The sequence below is a fragment of the Rhinoderma darwinii genome, chromosome 7 (assembly GCF_050947455.1).
Source record: "Rhinoderma darwinii isolate aRhiDar2 chromosome 7, aRhiDar2.hap1, whole genome shotgun sequence".
Taxonomy (NCBI): Eukaryota; Metazoa; Chordata; class Amphibia; order Anura; family Rhinodermatidae; genus Rhinoderma; species Rhinoderma darwinii.
In genome coordinates this window covers 39,264,507-39,288,196 of record NC_134693.1, presented here as the reverse complement: position 1 = coordinate 39,288,196, position 23,690 = coordinate 39,264,507, and the positions used below count along the sequence as shown (strand labels likewise).

Here is a 23,690-nt window from a genome sequence, read left to right as displayed (position 1 = left end):
GAGGATCCCGCGTGTCGATCGAGCTGCTATCAATCACATCTAAGTTCATGTGATCGATTACAGGTGGATCCAGTGTGCTGGAGACACGCAGGACCTGCGGTCACGGAACCGGTCAGTCCCGTGGATTCAGGTCTTAGCGAATGATATAGCTGTTCGGATTACAGAATACAAAGCAGCCGTATCTCACAAAGTAAAAATAAATTTTAATAAAAACTTATTTAGGAAGTTGGACCAGTCGCACTGATGCACAATTTTTTATTTGTTTTTATTTTTTTTTTAAATAACACCATTTCAAAAAGGTGTACATAGCATTTAAAGGGTTTATCCTGCGGCACAAAGCAAAAAAAAATAAAAAATCCCCAAAAGACTTCTGAAAACCTTTACTTAAAGTTCAATGTCAGGTGATGATATATAACATTATCTCTGGGTGCTTACCATACCGCGATATCGCCACAGACACACGCGGTCTTATTCTGCTTCTTGGGCGGGATTTAATTATTCAGAGTGTGCTGAAAAACTACAAATCCCTGGATCGCCAGGAACATACGCATTGAGAGACGGCGCTCTGACACTCCCTTGGCGAGAGCAACAGGACTAGGAAGAGGGCTGCCTCGGAAATGTAGCAGAATGGGTCACGTGATTGAGGACACACCGACACCAAACGGAAGGTAAAGCAAGCCCTCTGTCACATGGGGCTGTGTCCGCACATCATCACTTGACAGAAAACGACAGGGTTCTGCCACAATGTGACCAAGTCCTCTATCCACAATTCAGAATGGAATTGAAAATGACATTATTAAGCAAGATCTTTTCCTATTATATTATTGGTTGACATTTTTTTGTCCCCAAATAACCCCTAAAATCTGCATGTAACATATGCAGCGGATCTCTGCAGTCTGAATTTCCCCCCCCATATGTAAATATACCCTAAAAGGTCAGCCTTTGTGGGAATGTCTTGCTTTATGCTGGAAATTGGAGAGTCCAAAAAGTCAAGTATTTACTTAGACAATGTTGGAATAGTAGCGAGCTCTCGGGTGTGCCTGACATACTAGTACGGATTATAGCTACAATATAAGTGTGCCAAAACCATGTGTTTAACCCTGCAGTTTTAACTTTTAATGGGAATCTGCACTGTGACACCCTATGTAAAAACCAATCGCCATTTCGTATGCGGTCGTTTTTTTATCATTAAAGTCACTAAGGTAAGGAAACAACAATTACTGCTTCTTCACCGTCATCATCTGCCAAGGTTGCAAATCTACTCAGATGCTTAATAGCCGATGCTGGTTCATCCAACTTACACAAACAGAATTCATGAAGCAAACTGCATGCGGACCGAACATACTAAAAGGTTTCCTTTTTTTTTTTTTTTTTTTTTAGCATTGGAGGTGCAACTGTTTTTTTTTTGTTTTTTTTAGACAGCTAGGGAAAAAACATAAATCAATAGTTACAGGCTGTTCAATTATTAAGTGAAAATCAAAATCATTTCCAAACACCACAAGAAACAATCATCTGTGAGGTCTGCAGAGAGGAAAGTAGAGTCAAGCACAGGTCAGACAAAGTGCAGCCGGGCTCCTTACCGAATGCTGTTGTTGCCGCAGCTCGCCGATGGCATGGTGAGCCTGCTCCAGCTTACAGCTGGATTCATCATTCTGCTGTTTCATGGTAGCCAGCTCCCGTTTAATGAGGTAGTTTTCCTCTGCCTCCTGGGCCCTTGTCACTTGTCCCTTTGGACATAATTTTAAGGTTTTTGAGCAATCCAGATGAATTATATAAACCTTGAGAGTACGGCTGTAAGCACATTTGTTCAATAGCAAAGTGTACACGTTGCGTAAACAAAATAGAGGCAGCCGTTATGCCGGAGGAATCAATATTCACGATGTCACTCATTTCCAGTCGATTAAAAGGTTTGTTTTGCTAAGACAACCCTCCCTCATATTCTTTGGGAACCCCCCCCCCCTCTACGAGCCAGGGATGGAGACACCACCAAGTATTTGCGGTTCTGACAGACCCGGCAGTGAAAATGTCTGACGGATCAGGTGATCTTTGGAGGATTAAGAAGCTATACTTGGATATCAGCTGATCACGAGGGATCGGCTTCATTTCTTTCCATGAAACCCCTTTTAATGAACAGCTTCTATTGAACATATCAAATTAATCATTACGTACAGATCCCTGACATGGTCAACTGTCGATTTTCTTAAAAACTCAATTCAACCATTTCTTAGTTACTGAGAAATTTCCTAGTCCAGGGACAGCTGGGCGACAACAGTTACAGGTCCCCAAGGGTTATCTTGATTTTTACAGAGACAAATCCAAAGATCCCATACAGTTGCATAACCATGCAAATTTGCCATTCAGGACTCCAGGAGAGCTAAGTGACAACCCCTATGGCAGCTAAAAAGACAGCAATATTGGTTATCACCAAGTTTTACAAGAAGGTACTCAAAATTTAAAATAGTTGTAATTGTTTTTTAATTTATTTGTATAATTTTATGGAGAAAAGCTATTTAATCACCGTGTCTCCTGTTTGCCATCATGTTCTGCTGAGGTACTACCAATTTATTAACTTTTTTCTTTTTTTTCCCGCTCATCTTGGTTCTGCTCACAAAACGGCTGCCTCCATAAAGTTTACACAACAACCTCACTTTAACGTCCCCATCTCAAGATCTTTATGCATTCTGGACTGTATTATTAAAGGTGGTTTACATAAGCTAAAATGGAGCAAGCACAATGAAGATGATAGATGACATTCCAATTAGGGATTAAAATCATGCAAAATGATCAAACTTAGATCATGCAATGCAGTTAGTTTTGTTTGATCAATTAAGAAAAAGGTTAATTCTGTGGGACCATAAATTTTAAGATTTTTTTTTTCTTCATTAAAAATGAGTTAGACACACCGGATTAGGCAGCGTGCAGTTCAACAGGATTTAGAAAATTAAAAAAAATAAATAAATAAAAAAAAATATTTGAATGTTAAAAGGGGCACATTATAAACAGATGCATGTTTCAATACATGCATCATACCCCAGAAAAAAAAACAAAAAAACAGGAAAGCTAGAACAAAAAAACAAAACTGTATTAACTGGGATTGGTTGTTATTGAGGACAACATGTAGTGACTATACCTGGATCAATCTATCTGCCAAGGAAGCACTTTCCTATAGAAAGGAAAAATTCAGAAAGGAGTTTCAGAAAAGAGATGAAAAACAAAAGTAACAAGGAACTATTTAAAGAAAAAAAAATGTGTGTGTAGGGTGAGCAGGTAATGCTACCTTCTTTGACATTGAGAACTATAAAATGAAGGAATACATTTGGTTAAAATGGGTTGTCCATTCCCAAAAAAGTGATTGCCTATCCACAGCATTGGCCACCAATATCTGACTGGTCAGGGGCCAACTCCTGGCACCCCTGCCGATCAGCTGTTTGAAGGGTCCGCAGGGCTTGTATGAAGGCTGCTTATGCTTCATTTCCTTTACTGCTCACACTGAGTCACATACACTTGTAGCGGCTGTTCAATTGGAGAAGGCTGTAATACTGTGAAGTGAATGGGAGAAGGCTGTAATACTGTGAACCGCAGCTACAAGCGTGTCAGCAGTAGGCAAATGGAGAAGCAGCGCTTGTAGGAGTGCTGCGGCCCCTTTGAAACAGCTGTCCGGCGGGGGGTGCCGGGAGTCGTACACCCACAGTTTACATATTGATGGCCTATCCTGAGGACTGGACAGCCCCTTTAAAATTGGAAACTAAAGCCAGTAAGGCATAACTATACCCTTTAAAGAGGCTCTGTCACCAGATTTTGCAACCCCTATCTGCTATTGCAGCAGATAGGCGCTGCAATGTAGATTACAGTAACGTTTTTATTTTTAAAAAACGAGCATTTTTGGCCAAGTTATGACCATTTTTGTAGTTATGCAAATGAGGCTTGCAAAAGTCCAAGTGGGTGTGTTTAAAAGTAAAAGTATTATGTGCGTACATCGGGGCGTTTTTAATACTTTTACTAGCTGGGCGTTGTGTATAGAAGTATCATCCACTTCTCTTCAGAACTCCCAGCTTCTGGCAGTGCAGACACAGCCGTGTTCTCGAGAGATCACGCTGTGTCGTCACTCACAGGTCCTGCATCGTGTCAGACGAGCGAGGACACATCGGCACCAGAGGCTACAGATGATTCTGCAGCAGCATCGGCGTTAGCAGGTAAGTCGATGTAGCTACTTACCTGCAAACGCTGATGCTGCTGCAGAATCAACTGTAGCCTCTGGTGCCGATGTGTCCGACACGATGCAGGACCTGTGAGTGACGTCACAGATCTGCACTGCCAGAAGCTGGGCGTTCTGAAGAGAAGTGGATGATACTTCTCGTCAGAGCGCCCAGCTAGTAAAAGTAGTAAACACGCCCCGATGTACGCACATAATACACGCCCACTTGGACTTTTACTTTTAAACACGTTAATAAAAACGTTACTGTAATCTACATTGCAGCGCCTATCTGCTGCAATAGCAGATAGGGGTTGCAAAATCTGGTGACAGAGCCTCTTTAAAGTCTAACGAAAGGCTCATTCACACGGACATATTACAGTTCCATAAAGCCTCCAAGTTGTACAACGCCATATTATGAAACCCAAAGAAGTCTATGGGGCTCTACTGTACCTTATACCTCTAATTTCAAACGGAGGCTTTTCCTGTACGATTCGATTGGAACCAGACTAATGGTCAGTTCACACTGCGTTTTTTGGCAAAGATTTTGATGCAGAAACCGCACACAAAAAAACAAAAATAAAAACAAACACTGACATTTCTAAATCTGCGTCAAAATTCCTGAAGGAATTTGAGGCAGATTTTTTTCTGGCTGACAAAACGCCGCTTGAACAAGCCTTGAGGGTCCGTTGACATAACATTATTTTTTAGGCTATATTTTTTACAGCTCCATACCTGCTGACAAAAGAGGAACATATTCCAGGGGAGAGTAGTAGGTAAACTTTTCCTACTTTTTTCTGCTGGCAAGCTTTTCTGCCTCGGTCAAGAAATATTCAGCCATGGATAGAAAATATAACGGTCTGGAAAAACCATGATCTGGAGGTCACATAATCGTGATCTTAGATGGTCCACTGCCAGGCTGCCCCTATCTTGCTTGTCCACAAGTCAGCATAGGTGATGGGCAGTACATGAACCAGCCCAGTATTATCTAAGTAAATTAGGGTCCGTCATAAACATGGTGCTCAGGAGTCAGAAGAATGCTGGATATACAGTACTGTGCAAAAGTTTCAGGCAGTTGTGGAAAAATGCTGCAAAGTAAGAATGCTTTCATAAATAGAAGAGTTAGATTTATTTTTTTTATCAATTAACTGCAAAGTGAATGAACAAAAGAGAAATCTAAAGCAAAAATCAATATTTGGTGTGACCACCCTTTGCCTTCAAAAACATCATCAATTCTTCTAGGTACACTTACACACAGTTTTTGAAGGAACTCGGCATGGAGGTTGTTCCAAACATCTTGGAGAACTAACCACAGATCTTGTGTGGATGTAGGCTTCCTCAAATCCTTCTGTCTCGTCATGTAATCCCAGACACACTCAATGTCGAGATCAGGGCTTTGTGGGGACCATATCATCACTTCCTGGGCTCCTTGGTCTACTTTACGCTGACGACAGTTCTTAATGACTATGGCTGTATGTTTGGGTTCGTTGTCCTATTGCAGAATAAAATTTGGAGCCTGAAGGTATTGCATGATGTATAAGTATCTGTCTATTTCTCTGCATTGAGGACACCATTAATCCTGACCAAGTCCGCAACTCCATTTGCTTAAATGCAGCTCCAAACTTGCAAGGAACTTCCATCATGCTTCACTATTATCCGTATAAACTCATTGTTCGACTCCTCAGCCCTTGGGGGAACAAACTGCCTTCTGTTACAGCCAAATATTTTACATTTTGACTCATCAGTCCTGAGCACCTGCTGCCATTTTTCTGCACCCCAGTTCCTATGTTTTTGTGCATAGTTGATTCGCTTGGCCTTGTTGCCACATTGAAGCGAATGCTTTTTTGCTACAACTCTTACATGAAGACTACTTCTGGCCAGACTTCTCCGAGCAGGAGATGGGTGTACCACGTCCCACTGGTTTCTGCCAGTTCTGAGCTAATGGCACTGCTGGATATATTCAGATTTCAAAGGGAAGAATGATGTGTTTGATCTGCTGCACTAAGTTTCCTCGGCCGGCCACTTTGTCTACGGTCCTCAATGTTGCCCGTTTCTTTGTGCTTCTTTAAAAGAGCTTGAACAGCACATCATGAAACCCCAGTCTGCTTTGAACTCTATACTGTATCAACAAGGTCTCTCCCAGGCAAAAATACCGTGTCTTGTGGCTGTGCTTAATCTTGCCATGGTGAATCTGTGACATGAAACGGTCTTCCGCAACCTCATCTTTGTAGCAGAGTTTGGCTGTTCTTCACCCAGTTTTAAGCCTTCTACACAGCTGTTTCTGTTACAGCTAATAACCGTTTCAACCTACACATTGGTTAATCATACACCGGATTATAATCTACAAAATACATGACTTTGTTTGTGCAAGTGTACATAGAAGAATTAATGTGGTTTTGAAGGCATGTCATGGTCACACCAAATATTGATTTAATTTAGATTTCTCTTCTGTTCATTCACTTTGTATTTTGCTAATTGATAAAAAATTATTTTTGAAAGTATTCTTACTTTGGAGCCTTTTTCCATGATTGACTACAATTTTGCACAGTACTGTATTTTGCAATGCAAAGCATAAGGGTAAATCAGACTGAGGGGGAGGGAACTGTGACATCCATAATTTCAGAAAATGCACCAACAACGATTTCTAAAATTAAATTTCAAAGGAGGTTTAATGGTTTCAGCAAGTGCATAGAATGTCGTGCAACATCAAAAATTCCACAGACCGTACAGAGAGAGATCATTCACGTGATATAAAGAGCATGGATTATATACACTATGAATTCTAAAAGCTTCCTAAAAAAAAAAAAAAAAAAAAAAAAAAGTCTGAAATAGTGTTTGGTTGTTTTCTTGTAGTTCAGTCATATTAAATACAGGTCAACACCAGTTATAGGATATTGACCCATTCCAATGTATTGATTTTTGCACAACAACAACGCCAAACAAATGATAGGATGCTCAGCCAAGCAGTATGTCTAGGTCCTAAGATTTTCTCTATATTCATTGTTTGTTTTTGGGTTTTTTTTTTTTAAGAGGCAAAAGTTTACACAACAATGATGCATAAAAATAGATATGTCAATGCAATAAAGGAATATTTCAATAGTGTGTCCTTATCTGTATTGCTTTACAACCTCTTTTCTTTCATGAAATGGAGTTTCAGGAAGCTGTTAGGCTACGTCCCTGAGTCAGTAACAATCCGTTATTTCCAAAGAAGGCGCATACAAAATTAGGTTTTTTTGTAGGGCTTTGGGGCGGGTTGCATTTCGTTGGAATCGTACGTACTAGGTAACCGGTGAGGTTATGCCATTTTAAGTTGACAGATTATTTTATTTTTAAATTGTTCTAATATTGACATGTAAGCACTATTAACCCCTTAGTGACCAAGCTTGTTTGGACCTTAATGACCAAGCCAAATTTGTCAAATCTGGTATGTGTGACTTTATCAGAGAATAACTCTGTGAAAGTTTTGAATATCCAAGTAATTCTGACATTGTTTTTTCGTCACATGTTGTACTTTATTTTAGTGGTAAAAGTAGACTGATACGATTTGCGTTAATAACTTAAAAAATAGAAAAATTGAAGAAATTTTGTAAAAATTATCATTTTTCCCTATTTTTAACTGCAATATGTCACATATGTACACACATACTGTACAATTTTTTTTATTAAATATATATTTCCATCTCTTTACTCTATTTTGGCAGCACTTTTGAAAAAAAAAATAATTTTTGAGCAATTTAGAGGACTTACAAGTTAAGTAATAATTTTATAAATTTTGTAGTACATTTTGTTTTCCTGCACCAAGCCAGGTTTTCATAGGCTCATAGGTGTCAGAATGGTGGAAACCCCCACAAGTGACCCCATTTTGAAAACTAGACCCCTTAAGGTATTTATTAAGGGGTGTTGTAAGTATTTTGACCCCACAGTTTTTTTGTAAGAATTCATGCAAAGCAGGCATAAAAAAATATAATTTAACTTTTTTCATAAAAGTATCACTTTGAAGACCGATTTCTGTGTAAAGCGACTATAAGAATGAAGAAACACACGCCAAAATCTATCACCCTGTTTCTCCTGTTTTCAAAAATGCCCCCATTGTGACCCTAATGTGTTGCCTGGACACACAGCAGGGCCCGAAAGAAAGGGAGCACCCGGTGGCTTTCAGGACTCATATTTTGCTTGAAAATGTTTTAGGCCCCACTGTACATTTGGAGAGGTTTTGAACTACCAGAACGATAGAAACTCCCCATAAACGACCCCATTTAGAAAACTAGACCCCTTAAGGTATTTATCTAGGGGTGTAGTGAGTATTTTGACCCCACAGTTTTTTGCTAAATTTAATGCATAGCTGGTGAAATAAAATAAAAAAAACACTTTTTATATAAAAGTATCACTTTGAAGACCGATTTCTTTGTAAAGCGAACATGAAAATGAAGAAACACACCCCAAAATCTATCACCCTGTTTCTCCTGTTTTCAAAAATACTCATTGTTGCCATAATCTGCTTATTAGACCTGTGGCTGGGCCAAAAAGAGAGGGAGCACCCTTTGGCTTTCAGGGCACAATTGAATAAATTCTAGGCCCCATATCATGCATTTAGAGGCATTGAGCTGCCTGAACAAAAAAAAACCACGCAGAAATGACCCCATTTTAAAAACTAAACCCCTAAAGGTATTCATCTAGTGGTGTAGTGGGCATGCGGACCAAAAATTTTTTAAATGAGGAAATAATGGGTATCATTTCAGACACTATGGGTATATAATGTTTTCTTCAAGCTTTTATTACGTTTCCACATGAAATAGAGGAGACGTGGTAGAAGGTTATTTTGTTAGAAATACGCCACATTAATAAATTTGTGCGGCACAGAATAGAAGTGAAGCCGTGTATTCATAACGGATACATGTTGCTATAGACGTATTTGCCTGTACTTATGACTATGTCTTGCTGAAGAAGCAGTTGGTGCCATTATGATGTCATTGTGGACAGAATTCTGTCCTAATATAAAATCAGTCAGAGAGGAAAAAATAAACTGTACTGGAGTGACGGGCAAAATCTTCAAACAAATGGAGGAAAATGTATCCAACTATGTTGCAAACTCGAGTCTGTTCACTAGATAGAAGAACACCTGCAGGGCTGTCATGACAAGGATTTTTTTTTTCAGTGACTGGTTGTACAACGTCTCTTTAGCTCCATCAATCCTTATGAGGGACGAATGTGCCAAGTGACGCGGTACACCATAACAGACCCCTGCCCGGCAAGGTAGGAACCGCTATGTGCACAAAACAACCAATCACCTACAGAATATATAAAAGGACAGTGTCCAAAACCATCTATAGGAACAGTAAAGGATCACTAATCCCCAAAATGATGTCAGTATTTCCAGAAGAACCGTAACAAAGCCCATGGTGTATTGATAAGGAACAGCTCAATTATTAGAGATCCTCCAAATAAAAAAAAAAGATCATGCCCGTATCACGGTACAGAATTAGGAATGTAACAGCTGTATGTGGCAGGACATAGTCATAAGAACAGTCAAAATAAAAAAATTGTGGATGTGGGATTTTGTACTGGACAATTAATTCCAGCACTTGATCACCCACAAATAAATAAAAAAAATCATAAGGGGTAAAATTAGTTTCACGGTCTGAAAAAAATGTGCTCTACAACCTCTCCCACAAGAAATAATCCCTACTTGGAAAGCCCACGAACTAAAAAGAAAATATAAAGAAATTGACTCCCTAAAAAGGCCCCCAACCCATTATTTTTTTTTGCGTTAAATTCTAGTAATTTGCAACCGTGTGAAAGGTTTCGAAACAGGGATAGTTACAAAGGGCTGGTTTTGATGGACACATGGGGCAATAAAAGCGGGTATCCCTCCTCCTGCCATGCCTGCTACATACCCGACACCTTTTTTGGGGATATTTTTGGGTCTCAGTGGAGGGAATAGGGTGTAAAAAGTGGCGCTCTGAAAGCCTGCGCACATCCTCAGATTCGCAGGATTGTGCCGGTATAGTGGACTCAAAAAGGAGATGCTCAATGACCTTCTCCTGAAATTGAAGGAAAGTGAGCGTTCCTTGGGCTTTTTTGAAAATAACAAAACTGTTATAGGTAGCAACCTGGATGAGGTAGATTGCTACCTTTTTGTACCAGGCCTTATTTTTGCGCTTCACCAGGTAAGGCTGAAGCACCTGGTCGGAAAGGTCTACACCCCCCATAAATTTGTTGTAGTCTGTTACACAGACAGGTTTCTGCTTTGCAGTGGTAGCCCCCCTCTCCGTAATTGCCACAGTGGTGTCCGTGTGTACGGTGGACGGCATGTAGACATCCTTCTTGTCGGCCCACTTCACTGCAAGCAATTCCTGACTTGCAAGGGCCATGGATGTTCCCTTTCCCAAACGCCTGGACACCAACTGTTGTGGGAGTCCCACTCTGTTCTTCCGTACTGTCCCACAGGCCCCTGTATTTGCAGCATGGAGGGCTTTATAAAGGGCAACGCTGGTATAAAAATTGTCTGTATAGACGTGGTACCCCTTGTGCAGAAATGGCTCCATTAGGTTCCACACAATTTTGCCAGAGGTGGCAATAGTTTCTGGGCAGCCTGGGGTATAAATTTGGCAGTCCCTGCCTTCATAGATTTTGAAACCGCAGGTGTAACCCGTTGTGCTCTCGCAAACTTTGTACAATTTCACCCCATATCTGGCTCGTTTGGAAGGGATGAATTGACGAAAGGAAAGACGCCCTTTGAAGCTCATGAGCGATTCATCTACTGACAAATTTTTGTCAGGGGTGTACAACTTTAAAAATAAATCATTTAGAAGGGTGATTAATGGCCTTAATTTATTAAGCCGATCATAAGCTGGGTCACTTCTTGGGGGGACTTGGGAATTATCAGTAAAATGCATGAATCGCATTAGGGCCTCATAGCGGTTTCTGGACATCACTGCTGCAAATACAGGGGTAGCGTGGACAGCACTACAAGTCCAGTAGGACCGGACAGAGGGTTTTTTAACCAAACCCATATTGAGGGTAATGCCTAAAAAATTTTTTATTTCTGGGACACTTGTGGGGCTCCACATTCTGGAGTACATAGATGCAGGCTTTTGTAGAACAAACTGCCTAGCATACAGATTAGTCTGCTGGACTATCAAGTCTAGGACCGTATCACATATAAATAAATTAAAAAAATTATAGGGGGTAAAATTTTGGACGTCGACACTAATTCCTGGGGTCACTTCAAATTGGGGTACTTGGGGGGAAAATGATAGTGCAGGATCCCACATCACGGGAGGGACTGCAACACTCGGCCCTGCACTTGACACCTCTACAGCGACTGACGTATCCACCACCATAGGACTATGGGGTTCAGCGGTGGAATTAAAATCGTCACTGTCACTGTCTGGAACAAATTCTGAAGCGGTGTCTGTTTCGCTTTCAGAAGTGTCGGAACATAGCAAGGCGTAGGCTTGCTCCGCGCTGTACATACGCTGAGACATATTTATAGATGTGTATGTATATATATATATATATATATATATATATATATATATATTTTTATATATATATTTTTTTTTTTATATATAACAGACGTAAAATTAATTCTAAACGGCCCTAAACACGAACGCTAAACTAGCCCTAACCCTAAAGTAACGCTAAACTAACGGTAAACTAGCACTAACGCTAAACTAGAACTAACGCTAAACTAGCACTAACGCTAAACTAGCGCTGACGCTAATCTAGCGCTGACGCTAATATAGATTTGATATATTATATATATATATATGTATGTATAAGAACGATGATTTTTTATCACTTTTTTTCTTTCTTCACAGCACAGGACTTAGACTGATTTCTCTCTCCTCTCAGAACAACTACAATGGGAGGAGAGAGAAACACAGCCCATGTCCTGGCTGTGTTTTGAAAATAACTGTCAGTGATCTCTGTGATAGGTTTTATCACAGAGATCACCTGATCAGGGACCAGTCACAACGGTCCCTGATTGTTGCTGTGCCAGATGACGACACAGGTAAGTTATGCAAAGCGCACTCGGGCGCCATTTTGGGGGGGGGGGAATCGGACATGAAGGGGAATCGGACGGGGGGGGGGCGCACTATTTACCCGTTCTCTCTCCTCTCTAAGGAGTTATTCCATGAGAGGAGAGAGAAGTGGCGATTATCCGCCGGTTTAGCGTGAACGCCGTGAAATAGCGATTCACGGCGATCACGTGACCAGAGACCACTCGTTATAGTCTCTGGTCGTTGCCCCGAACTCTCAGCTACCTCCGGTAGCTGAGAGAACGGAGCCCCGATCTTTAATTTCGGCGCTACTTTAGGCTAATGCGATCACGTTAAAAGGCGTCGCATTAGCCTAAAGCCCATTAGTGAGGAACGTAAAAAGGCGTACTGTTGGTCACTAAGGGGTTAACATGCTGTAATACAAACAAAGTTCTCATGATGTCACCAAATTACAGATCAAGGGCTCCGAGAATGCGCACGTCTATACATCACATAGGTTGCACACGTAAATAAAACACATGATCATACATATGTGGATCCACAAGTTCTAAGATCTAGACCAAACAGAATATGTTATTAAAAAAAAACAAAAAAAAGACTGTATAAATTAGGCCGGATTTACACGAGTGTGTGTGTTTTGCGCTTAACAGCTCCGTGTGTCATCACCATATGGTGCGCGGCTGCGTGATTTTCATGCAGCCGCCATCATGATGACATTCTGTTTGTATGTTTGTAAACAGAAAAGCACGTGGTGCTTTTCTGTTTTCAATCATAGTTTTGACTGCTGTTGCGTGAAAAACGCGCGTCCCACGGAGGTGCCTGTGTGGCATGCGTGATTTTCACACACCCATTGACTTCAATGGGTGCGTGATGCGCGAACAACGCACAAATATAGGACATGTCGTGCGTTTCACGCAGAGGACATACGCTGCGTGAAAATCACGGACTGTCTGCACGGCCCCATAGACTAACATAGGTCCGTGCGACGCGCGTTGCACGTACATATTACACGTTCGTGTAAATCCGCCATTACAGTGTGATCTTCTGCACACTGTTTTGCAGCTTCATGAATTGACCATATGTTAGCCAAGGACAGGATAAAACACCTGCATAGAAACCCCTAATTTGTACTACTTTTAGAACAAATAATTTATATATGTATTAATAAATACTATGTTGGAAAATTTATGAAGCAAAAAAAAATAAAAATAAATTATACAAACGGTGGGAGCAGAGGTTCGAGGAGCGACCTCTCCTTACGAATCACAGATCAAGTAGCTAATAAGCAGGACTCAAAAAATAAATTGGATTTATTCACCAAATGTTCACAGCAACGTTTAACCTTTTCAATGAGGGCATTCAAAATGACCTCACTGAGAAGTTGTCTAACAATTGACTATGCAACCAAACCATCTACTCTCTCTCTATTAAACTTCGTCAGGAGATGTGGTCGGAGGTACATTAACATATTTACATCCAAGTGACTACCATCTCAGGGGTTAATGACATATTTGATTTTTGCGACTTAATTTTTTTAAATAAATAGTTTTACATTGTTTTATACAGTTAAGAAAATGGCACTTTGCACCCAATACTTATTTATCATTCACTCCAAAAAGAATTTTTCTGTCAATTAAAACACAAAGACTCCAAATTAACTTTTTGCTTTACTGTCAAGTTGAGCTTTGCCCAGCATAAGAACTGCAGTTTATCAACATGGATGCATAATGTACTTATTAAAGTGACATTTCAGTCAGAGGGCGCAGGTGAAAAAGCGTGCAAGACAACCAAACACTGGAAACATCAAATCTTAAAAATGGCAATTCTACTCAATTTAAAAACTTCTGAATCTTTTCAAAATCTTACCTTCTCCAAGGTTTCAATGCGCTGCTTCAGCAGTCTGTTCTCTGTGCGCAACCTCTGAAAGAACAAATATAATTCAGTTTTAAGTACAATAACCTGCAATTTCCAAGGCTACATTCAGACGAACATGTGCGATTTGCGAGTGTAAAAAATTCAGTTTTTTCTAAATTTAATTTCAGTGTGCATTGCGTGTAGCATCAGTGTGCTTTGCGTGTAGCATGCGATTTTCACGTCTGTGCAAGTATTTTATTTTTTTATTTCTCTTGTAACGGATTTCGTGAAACACGGACAGCACATAAATGTCGTGGTTTTGACGCACCCATAGACTTTAACGGGCGACTAGGTGCGGAAAAACGCACCAATATAGGACATGCAGTGAGTTTCACACAACAGACTCTCGCTGCGTGAAAACTCATGCATGTCTGAATAGCCCCATTGAAATGAATGGGTCCGTGTGCTGTCAGTGATTTGACCGCACAGCACACGGACGAGTATTATGCTCATCTGAATGAGACCCAAGAAATATACAGAGCAACCTTGGAAACCTCCATTAGGGTGACCAGAGTGAAAGCGTTAGGGGCTCTGGTATGTTACATAACCACAGAATTTATTTTAAATGCTGAAAAATTTTAAAAAAAATCGGTCACAATATTCTATTACTTTATACCTTGATTTCAACTTGCTCTTCCATCTCCTTTGTTTTTATTGTAGTGTACTCTTTTTCTAATCTAAAATAACACAAAACGCCATCATGAGTAACAAGAATAGGAAGACAAAACAAGTCCCATTGTAGCAGTTGTGTACGAAAAACAAAGATTTCATTTATAAAAACTGGCGTAGAAAAGTTCTCTACGGCAACCACAGATGACGCTTTTACGCTTTAATCTGCACTTGAACAATGACAGAGGGGCTCGGACTTGCTACCATAGACCACTGCTCTATTTTGAGTCAGCACTAGTCTGCATACTAAGACACTGGCAGTGAAAGACACACTTCAGTGACACAAAATAAAAAAAGTGTCCCATAAATGAAAAAAATTTACGTAAAACATTTAATTTTTTTACAATTTTGTTACGAAACCAGCTTGTTACTTTATTGACATACACTTCAATAGGGGGCGATGTATCGTTTCCTTTTATCCGCAACGTGGAGTTCCCATTGACAAGAATGGAAGACGTAATTCACGTGGAGGCGGACTAATTTCAAGTTGGAATTCGAGTGCAAATTCCATGTGAATAAAGTCTAACCCTTTACAAGCAGCGGTCTCCTTTTCTAGCAGATTAACCGTTTTTGAAGCTGTATTCTTCTCTATCGGTGCTGCGTAATACACAGTGAAATTGTATTATGGAGGCTGATAATGAACAATATTTTGTATGAACACAGTTTCGGCTCCTGGCTAGGGGTAAGAATTTTTCAGCCAATTTGCGTTTTGGGGATTCGTCACCTATTGAAATGCTGGGGGAATCTATTCTCCCAATTTCTTCTATGGAGAAACAAACTGATACGATACTGGTGCCATTTATTCTCCTTCTCCTAATCCTGACCAGATCGGAGCATAAAACTCCACTCTGTCCTTCAAGTGTGAGGGGGACAATTCTATACAGTATCTGGTGTCTCCCAGAGACGATGAGAAGACCAGATTTTGATTTCATATATATGAAGTCTATTTCATCTGTCACTTTGTGTTTTTTCTCAGAACCGATTGGTCCTCTAACTTTCAAATATAATAAGCGCGATGGCGACTATTACACAAACAAATTTGAACAAACTCAAGTAATCTCATACTTTTTCATCTTTTTTGCATTGTATTTCACTTGATAAGCTGCTTGAATTAGCTTTTCAGGACCTCCATCAAACTGATGTGGAATGACCTTCTGAAAGTGCTGCAAGAGAAATTATAGTTCAATTACACGCATGCCGAGATGAACAGTCAGATCCATGCTAATGACTAAGTAAACATTTCAGATTCCTATTCATATAAGGACTAGGAATGACCAGGTTAGTGATTAGGACCAATTAAATCTGATTGACAAGCAAAATACAGTAGTATCGTAAATTATCTAAAGGATCTGGGCAGAGATCTCAAATGGTTTTTCAGATAATTTAATTAAAAATGCAAATGACTGCAGAATAGAATTCCAATACGTTACCTGTAACATCCCTTCCATATCCAGCTCCATTAATTCAGCCTGGTTCATTTGAAGAACAGCAAGGCCTACCCGAAACACAATCTCTAAACCCTAGAAATAAAAGAAGGGGATCAATATTGAAATGATCATAAAAAACCAAATGCACACCAGTCAAAAGACACTGTCCAGTTTTTCTTAGTTATGCAAACTTTAAGTGTAATTTCTCATTTGTCTACGTGGATATTGTTAATGTGGTTGTCTCAAAGAAACCCCCTGCCCCACTCAATTAGCCACAAGGGAGAGCCACCCTTTAATATTGCATTTCTCCTGCATGGGAAGAAAAGGTTGCAGCTTTTCAGGCCAAAATCAGTTGAAGCCGCAACTCCAATCTGAAAGAGGTTATCCCTATATTTAAAGGGTTATTCCAATCTCAGACTTCTATGGCATATCCACGGGACATGCCATTAATGTCTGATCGATGCAGGTCCCAACTCTTGGACCCACATCGGTCGAGAACAATGGTCACTTAACGTCTGGTGAGGTGGCCGCTGGCAGTCCCTGCCTGAAATCTTCTGAGTTCTGTTCTATGGGAGTTACGGAAACTGCTAAGCTGAGGCCCACATCTATTGAAGGTGTCCTGGCAATCCGCAGATCACCACAGGTCCAGCTTCAGGACCCCTTGGCTATCACTTTTGGTCAGCAGGGGAGGCTCCGGATTGCCACACATTTACTCAGCAGCAGCTGCTACAAGAGAAATGTAGTGTTACATTACTGCCATTTAAATAAATGGCCATCCATAGATAAAACACATTGACTGTTTACAACAGCTCTCTTCTCTGGCTCGTAGGTGACAGATGTGGAATCTCCTTTAGGACATCCATAACGGCTTATGACATGGGTCGTTGTAATGAGAAGAACTATTCAATGACACTGGTTCCCGCAGACTCCCGACGCGGCACACAAAGTATACTAATCGAATGTTGCCTGAAAATACATCATGAAGCATAACAATCTTTTCTTAAAAATGTGTTAAGTCAATAGTTAGAAATGGGAGTGGGTGTGAGTCGATTGAGTAGGGATTCTTTGTCATTCATTCCTTCATATTGTATTTTCTTACCTCAGACATAAATATATCAAAAATTCTTGTGGCGATTGGTAGTGGAAAACTTGTAAGAAAAATAGTCAAAAACCAGGAAGAAGCGTACATGGAGGTATGAAAACTCTGGGCTTGAAAGTGCACAAATATCTCTGGCAGCTGTTCCTGTAAGAAAAAGTGAATATTGGTGATCATCAATACAGGATAAAATTAATAATCACGCTAAACCTGTCTGTAGCGGATTTCATCAATCTGCATGTGCATCTTAGAACAAAATCGGGTTTTAAAGCAAATAGGTAGGAAAAAAAATAAAAAAAAGTAGTGTAGTAATGTATAATTTGGGGCAATTTTTGTAACCGGTTTAAAAAAAACACGAACTTTGGAGATATACATGTAATAATAATGATGTCGATATTTTTCACAATCGGGACGCTAGTCATTAAAGGGGCATACATTAGAAGCCTACATTTCCCTGTTGCAAATATTGCGCATTGCCATAATTGTATTTTTACGTACGATTACTGATTTAGATGCTACTTCAACCATTCTGCCACATATCCAGGGCAAATTTTCATGTTGCACGCAAATTTTGCCACGGATGTCAACCTATTCATTAAAAATGATGTGACATAATAGGCATACCGCAGATTTGTTTTCCCCCAAAATCCATGCCGATCATTATCAGCTACATGAACGAACTTTTGAAATTTTCCAGTAACTGATTTTGGTAGAATGGTCACACACTAGAAATAACCAAGACCAGGTTTTCACAGCACAGTTTGTTGCAGTTTCCAGCGTTCACCATCACTGCCCTGTGGTGACGGATACTTTACTTATGGTTTCCGTTTGTCACCGCAACAGACTGCGCTATTTATTCCGTCACAACAACGGACCCCATTAGCAAAGTATCCGTCTCCATTGAGATCAATGGTGATGCAAACGTAAGCGAAGGTTTCCGTTTGCCTTTCCGTTGAGGGGTTAACCAGACAAACCTCGGACGGAACCCCTCAACGTAAGGGCAACGCTGATGTGAACAGGGCCTAAGGTGTAAGCGAATACACCTCACTACATTTCACCTAATCACATTTTTTAAACAGGGGAAGGGGGACAGAATTTTTTTCTCTGTTAGAGTGCTTCTTTAAGAAAATCTAATTTTTGTACTCACAGTAAAATCCTTTTCTCACTGGATACATTGGGGGATACAGCACCATTGTATAAGCCCTTGCTACTAGGAGGCCGACACAAAGTAGACATAAAGGGTGGCTCCTCCCACATACATTAGGCCATACAGTTCGTGCAAAAGCAGTAGGAGAAAAAGGAGGAGATCAACTTAAAATAAGAGACCTGAAACTTTACACATAAAAACATTATTGTAGTCCAGAGAAAGAAAGAAAAAAAAAGAAAAAAAAACAAACTTGAAGGACTCTAGACCATTTTATTAAAGAAATAAAAAAAAAAGTGTTCTGGAGGAAAACAGCACTATAGGAAGTCCTAAAGGAGTCCCAGAGGGAGGGAACTAAAATGAGAATTGCCATGCGGCCCACAGCAGCCTGAAGAATCCTACAACTCAGACTTATCGGAGGAGGCCATGGTGTGCACCAGATAGAACGTAGCAACAGTATATACCGAAGACCAGGCGTCGGCCTTGCACACTAGAGATGCTAAAGCTTGAGGACATACCGCCCATGATGCGCCAACTGACAGCATAGAATAGGAATGTAAACAAGCAAAAAAAAAATGGGGGGGGGGGGGGATCCTCCAGCTCACTGGTCCGAGTCTGTGAATCCAATCTGCGGACGGATCCTCGTGGTGACACACGATGAGGTAACAGGCAGGTAAAAGAAAACTTGGATCCAGCGCAATTAAAAAAAAGAAGGCTTCTACAAACTTTATAGTCAGCATTTAAAATCCAAACTGCATATGGGGGTGAATGCATCAAGTAGCCTACGCGTTTCAGACGTATCGCACGTCCGTACTCATGGCAAGTCGCATGTTGGAGTGGTATAGCTGGAGTGGGGGGGATGGGAGAGTCAACACTTGGTGTCAGCCTCCTAGTGGCAAGGACATATACCATGGTGCGGTGTCCCCTAATGATTCTGAGAGGAAACATTTCATTTCACTTCAGCAGCATAGAGGGAGTTTTAGAATTACAAGGGGATTTTATAGTAATCTCAGTCATGTACTAGTGTTGTAAAGAAATTGAATTGGAAGGAAGTGCAAACCACATTCCAGCTCTGCAATGTACATGGGTGATTTGATGCTTTCTGCGGTCTAATGGAGCTGGAATGTAAGGAGTGACGAGTGTGAACCTCACCTGAATCATGCATTCAAACTGATACATGCACAGGCCCAGCTCAGCCATGCTGGGTTTAAAGAGCTCCCGAAGGCGATAGTCCTGCATTAATTTAACAAATACACAAAAAGCTTCTTCTTCTGGCATCTAGAAGAAACAAGACATTGAAACATAAGACAATGAAAGGACTGCTAAACTTGGAATATTAAATTGATATACTCCTATTTAGTTAAAGGGGCTGTGTCTCAAAGACCACCGCCGGCATCTCTGACCCCCAGTCAACAGCTGTTATCAATAGGTGAAGAAACAGCCAGCCACGCATATGTAGCATTACATGCCGGCCATTTAAATTTATATAAAGTCCATATAATGCATGGATGTGCCGAGTCTGCCAGGGTGGGAGCTACTCTGTAAAAGCGGCTCTCCGTTCTGGCACTTAAAGTGGGTCGCATGCTCTATGACCTCCATATGCCCTTACAAGGTATAAGGACAGGGGTTGTCCTGATGCGACCACCCCTTTAGGACTGCAGGGTATTTGTATTCTACTACCCGATTTCGGCTCCAGGCAGGAGTAATTAATAAGAGTATGCTGGTAGCACATGCTCGGATGTATAGCCAAATTAAGCAATTGTCTCAATATAACAGTCAATGCTGTCACAACACAATGTAGTGCCAACAAAATTAAGACTACAGACTGGATCACTTCTTACTGGAAAATAATGGTACATTCATAATGGTTCAGCTAATACGTGAAAGCATAGGACCACTAAAAGTCTACAGTGTCAACGTTGTGTCTCTACAATACAAAATACAAGTGTTAACACTACTCTGTGACCGGTTACAGGTATCACATGTTGTACTCCAATATCAGCAGTTTGGCACTGGTAGCCAACATTACTAGAGTTGTATTTCCTACAGAAAAATAAATTTGTACGAATGAAATATTGGTCATTGCCCGCACCACGATAACTAGTGTTTAGAATATGCCTGAGAAAGTATTAAGTATGAACAATCCGTTTTCCAACCAATGGGGCAGATTTCTATTGGTTGTATCATAAATAAACCAATTATCATTCAGGAAACCGGTAATGAGTTGAAAGTGTGGGCGGTTAAATGACAGATGAAATGCAATATTGACAAAACGTTGCCTGCGCATACAATAACTGTAAGGGCCTGTTCACATCAGCGTTGGCTTTCCGTTCCGGGGTTCCGTCGGAGGTTTCCGTCGGGTGAACCCCGCAACGGAAAGTCAAAATGAAACCACAGCTTCCGTTTCAGTCACCATTGATATCAATGGTGACGGAAACATTGCTAATGCTTTCCGTTCGTCACCTTCCGGCAGGTTTCCGTTTTAACGACGGAATCAATAACGCAGTCGACTGCGCTATTAATTCCGCCGGAAAAACTGAAATCTGCCGGAATGGTGACGAACGGCAACCATTAGTAATGCTTCCGTCACCATTGATATCAATGGTGACTGAAACGGAATGCTGTGGTTTCATTTTAACTTTACGTTGCGGGGGTTCACCCGATGGAAAACTCTGACGGAACCCCGGAACGGAAAGCCAACGCTGATGTGAACAGGCCCTTACAAAACAGCAAGAAAAGCAAAGCAGAAGATCACATTGCTGTGAAAGAAAGTCATGATAATCTGATATTATATTGTGATTAATACAAGGTACAGTTTTGGACACCACAGTGCGGAAAAAAAAGAAGGCGCTGGAAAGGTTCAGAAGGTGTGCATATTTCTTAAGAAAAAAAAAACCCCTGGAAATATTGGAGTCGTTGGAAAACCTTGGGAAAAATAAACTTTATCATAAATATATTACAATACTAGGCTTACCTGCATAAGAAGGAGACCCACAATAAAAGCACTTCCCTGGCAATACCCAACTTCCCGATCTACTAAGGAATATGCCTGAATACAAAAAGAAGAAAAAAAAAAGGGGCGGGAAAAAAAAAAAGTCACAACATGTATGTATGTATGTATGTGTTTACATTATTTAATGTTAATATTGTTAATTTCAAACAGACAACCAATGTGAACTACAACTGCAGTCGTTAGGCAGAGAATTCCTAGCAACCAGACTGCCAGCAACAACTCCGCTGTCCAGCTTATAGATGGATTAGTACTGTACAGACAGCGAAAAGTGGAAAAAAATACGTTAACAGTAGTCATAGCATACTATTCCCCTGTCTGAGAACGCAGTATTTGAAGGGGTTCTCATGTAGGCAACCCCTCTTCATATGCCATATTAAGGCATATGAACATCATAGAGAGCCCGCCGGAAAGTTGCTAACAAGTGGCTCTGGTGGACCAAGCCCGTCTATGTATTACTAGTATATGTTCAACCGTTCATTTAAAAAGCCAGCATGTTATAATTTATGTATGGTTGGCTGCAGCTTCCCATTGCTGGAACAGCCTGATTTTTCTGAACCCGTACCGGTAATGATCAGCAGACTACAGGGCCGATTTTGGTTTGTCTACACCCATTTAATCATATTTCTTAAAAATAGTTAGGCAGAGGATTCCTCTCTTCAGGAAAAAAATAAAAATAAATTTGATCCCCCGGACAAAGCCCTTGGGCGAAACGTACGTTGGGGCTCTGTGGTGGGCTGAGGTTGGTATAGATCAGTTATTAGTTCTCCTGCTATAATATCCTTTCATCAGTGTTGTATTTTGGCAATGTACAGGTACAGCCATTACTTATGTTATACATAGGGGTGATATAGCATCGGAACATGTGGAAAAAGTTTCTATCTATATATTTCTTTAACAAAAACATTTTACCACCTCAGCCCCCACCATGTGCTCTTGATGTTTTTTTCTTATATGTATAAATTTGAAAGCATTTGTATGCACAATAAAGTGATCAGTTTCTATATACAAGTGTGTCCTGTGTTTATATCGGTTTTCTTCAACAAAAAATTAGTCACTGGGTTAAGAGGACACAATACTAATAACTGGGCACCAGTATTAAACCGAAAAGCTTCTAGTTTTTAAAAACCACTAGGTGTATACTATTTACATAACCAGTAAATCAGAAGATCAGCTTGTACATACCATTTCCTGAAGACTAAGGCCTCATGCACACGACCGTATTTTTTCCCACCCGTAAATACTGGCGTAAATACGGGTCCGGTGTCACACGTATTCCACCCGTTTTGCACCAGTATTTACGAACCCGTGCCCGTACATATGGGTCCGGTGTCACCCGTATTCCACCCGTATTTACGGGCACGTTTTTGGCACTAATCGGCAGCCCCTTCTCTCTATCAGTGCAGGATAGAGAGAAGGGACAGCCTTTTCTGTAATAAAAGTTAAAGAAATTCATACTTACCCGGCCGTTGTCTTGGTGACGCGTCCCTCTCTTCACATCCAGCCCGACATCCCTGGATGACGCGGCAGTCCATGTGACCGCTGCAGCCTGTGATTGACCTGTGATTGGCTGCAGCGGTCACATGGCCTGAAACGTCATCCAGGACGTCAGGCCGGATGTCGAGAGGGACGCGTCACCAAGGCAACGGGCGGGAGACCGGACTGGAGGAAGCAGGAAGTTGTCGGTAAGTATGAAAGTCTTTTATTTTTATTTTTTACAGGTTTATACTGATCGGCAGTCACTGTCCAGGGTGCTGAAAGAGTTACTGCCGATCAGTTAACTCTTTCAGCTCCCTGGACAGTGACTTGACTATTTACTGACGTCGCTTAGCAACGCTGCCGTAATGACGGGTGCACACATGTAGCCACCCGTCATTACGAGAGCTCCATAGACTTCTATGGACTGTCCGTGCCATTATTACAGCCTGAAATAGGACATGTTCTATCTTTTTCAACGGCACGGGCACCTTCCCGTGAGAAAACGGGAAGGCACCCGTCGCCAATAGAAGTCTATGAGCCAGTTATTACGGGTCGTAATTACGACCCGTAATAACGGGAGTTTTTACGGTCGTGTGCATGAGGCCTAAAGTATATGTAAAATAGGTGGGCAATTAATCGAAAATCAGCGCAATTAAAATAGACGTCCTCTTGCGAATTTCAGCTTTATCAATTATTTTCTCCCGGTTTAAAGTGTATCTGCATCTTCAGCACACAGATATAGTTGAAACCAAA

The 23,690-nt window shown here is 40.8% G+C and overlaps 1 protein-coding gene across 6 annotated transcripts in view; it reads right to left on the bottom strand.

The window, feature by feature from the left end:
• The window catches only part of EVI5 (ecotropic viral integration site 5), a 148,986-nt gene that overhangs the window by 78,544 nt on the left and 46,752 nt on the right, over window positions 1-23,690 (bottom strand). For 4 of the 6 annotated variants that reach the window (XM_075833205.1, XM_075833208.1, XM_075833203.1 and 1 more), the window contains 9 exons: window positions 21,423-21,497; window positions 19,601-19,726; window positions 17,308-17,451; window positions 16,212-16,301; window positions 15,847-15,944; window positions 14,729-14,789; window positions 14,065-14,118; window positions 3,131-3,163; window positions 1,581-1,727 (listed from right to left, as the gene is read on the bottom strand). In XM_075833205.1, the coding sequence (XP_075689320.1) occupies window positions 1,581-1,727; window positions 3,131-3,163; window positions 14,065-14,118; window positions 14,729-14,789; window positions 15,847-15,944; window positions 16,212-16,301; window positions 17,308-17,451; window positions 19,601-19,726; window positions 21,423-21,497 (828 nt within the window). The remainder of the gene's footprint in view (window positions 1-1,580; window positions 1,728-3,130; window positions 3,164-14,064; window positions 14,119-14,728; window positions 14,790-15,846; window positions 15,945-16,211; window positions 16,302-17,307; window positions 17,452-19,600; window positions 19,727-21,422; window positions 21,498-23,690) is intronic. The other 2 variants (XM_075833206.1, XM_075833207.1) reach the window with 2 other exon arrangements.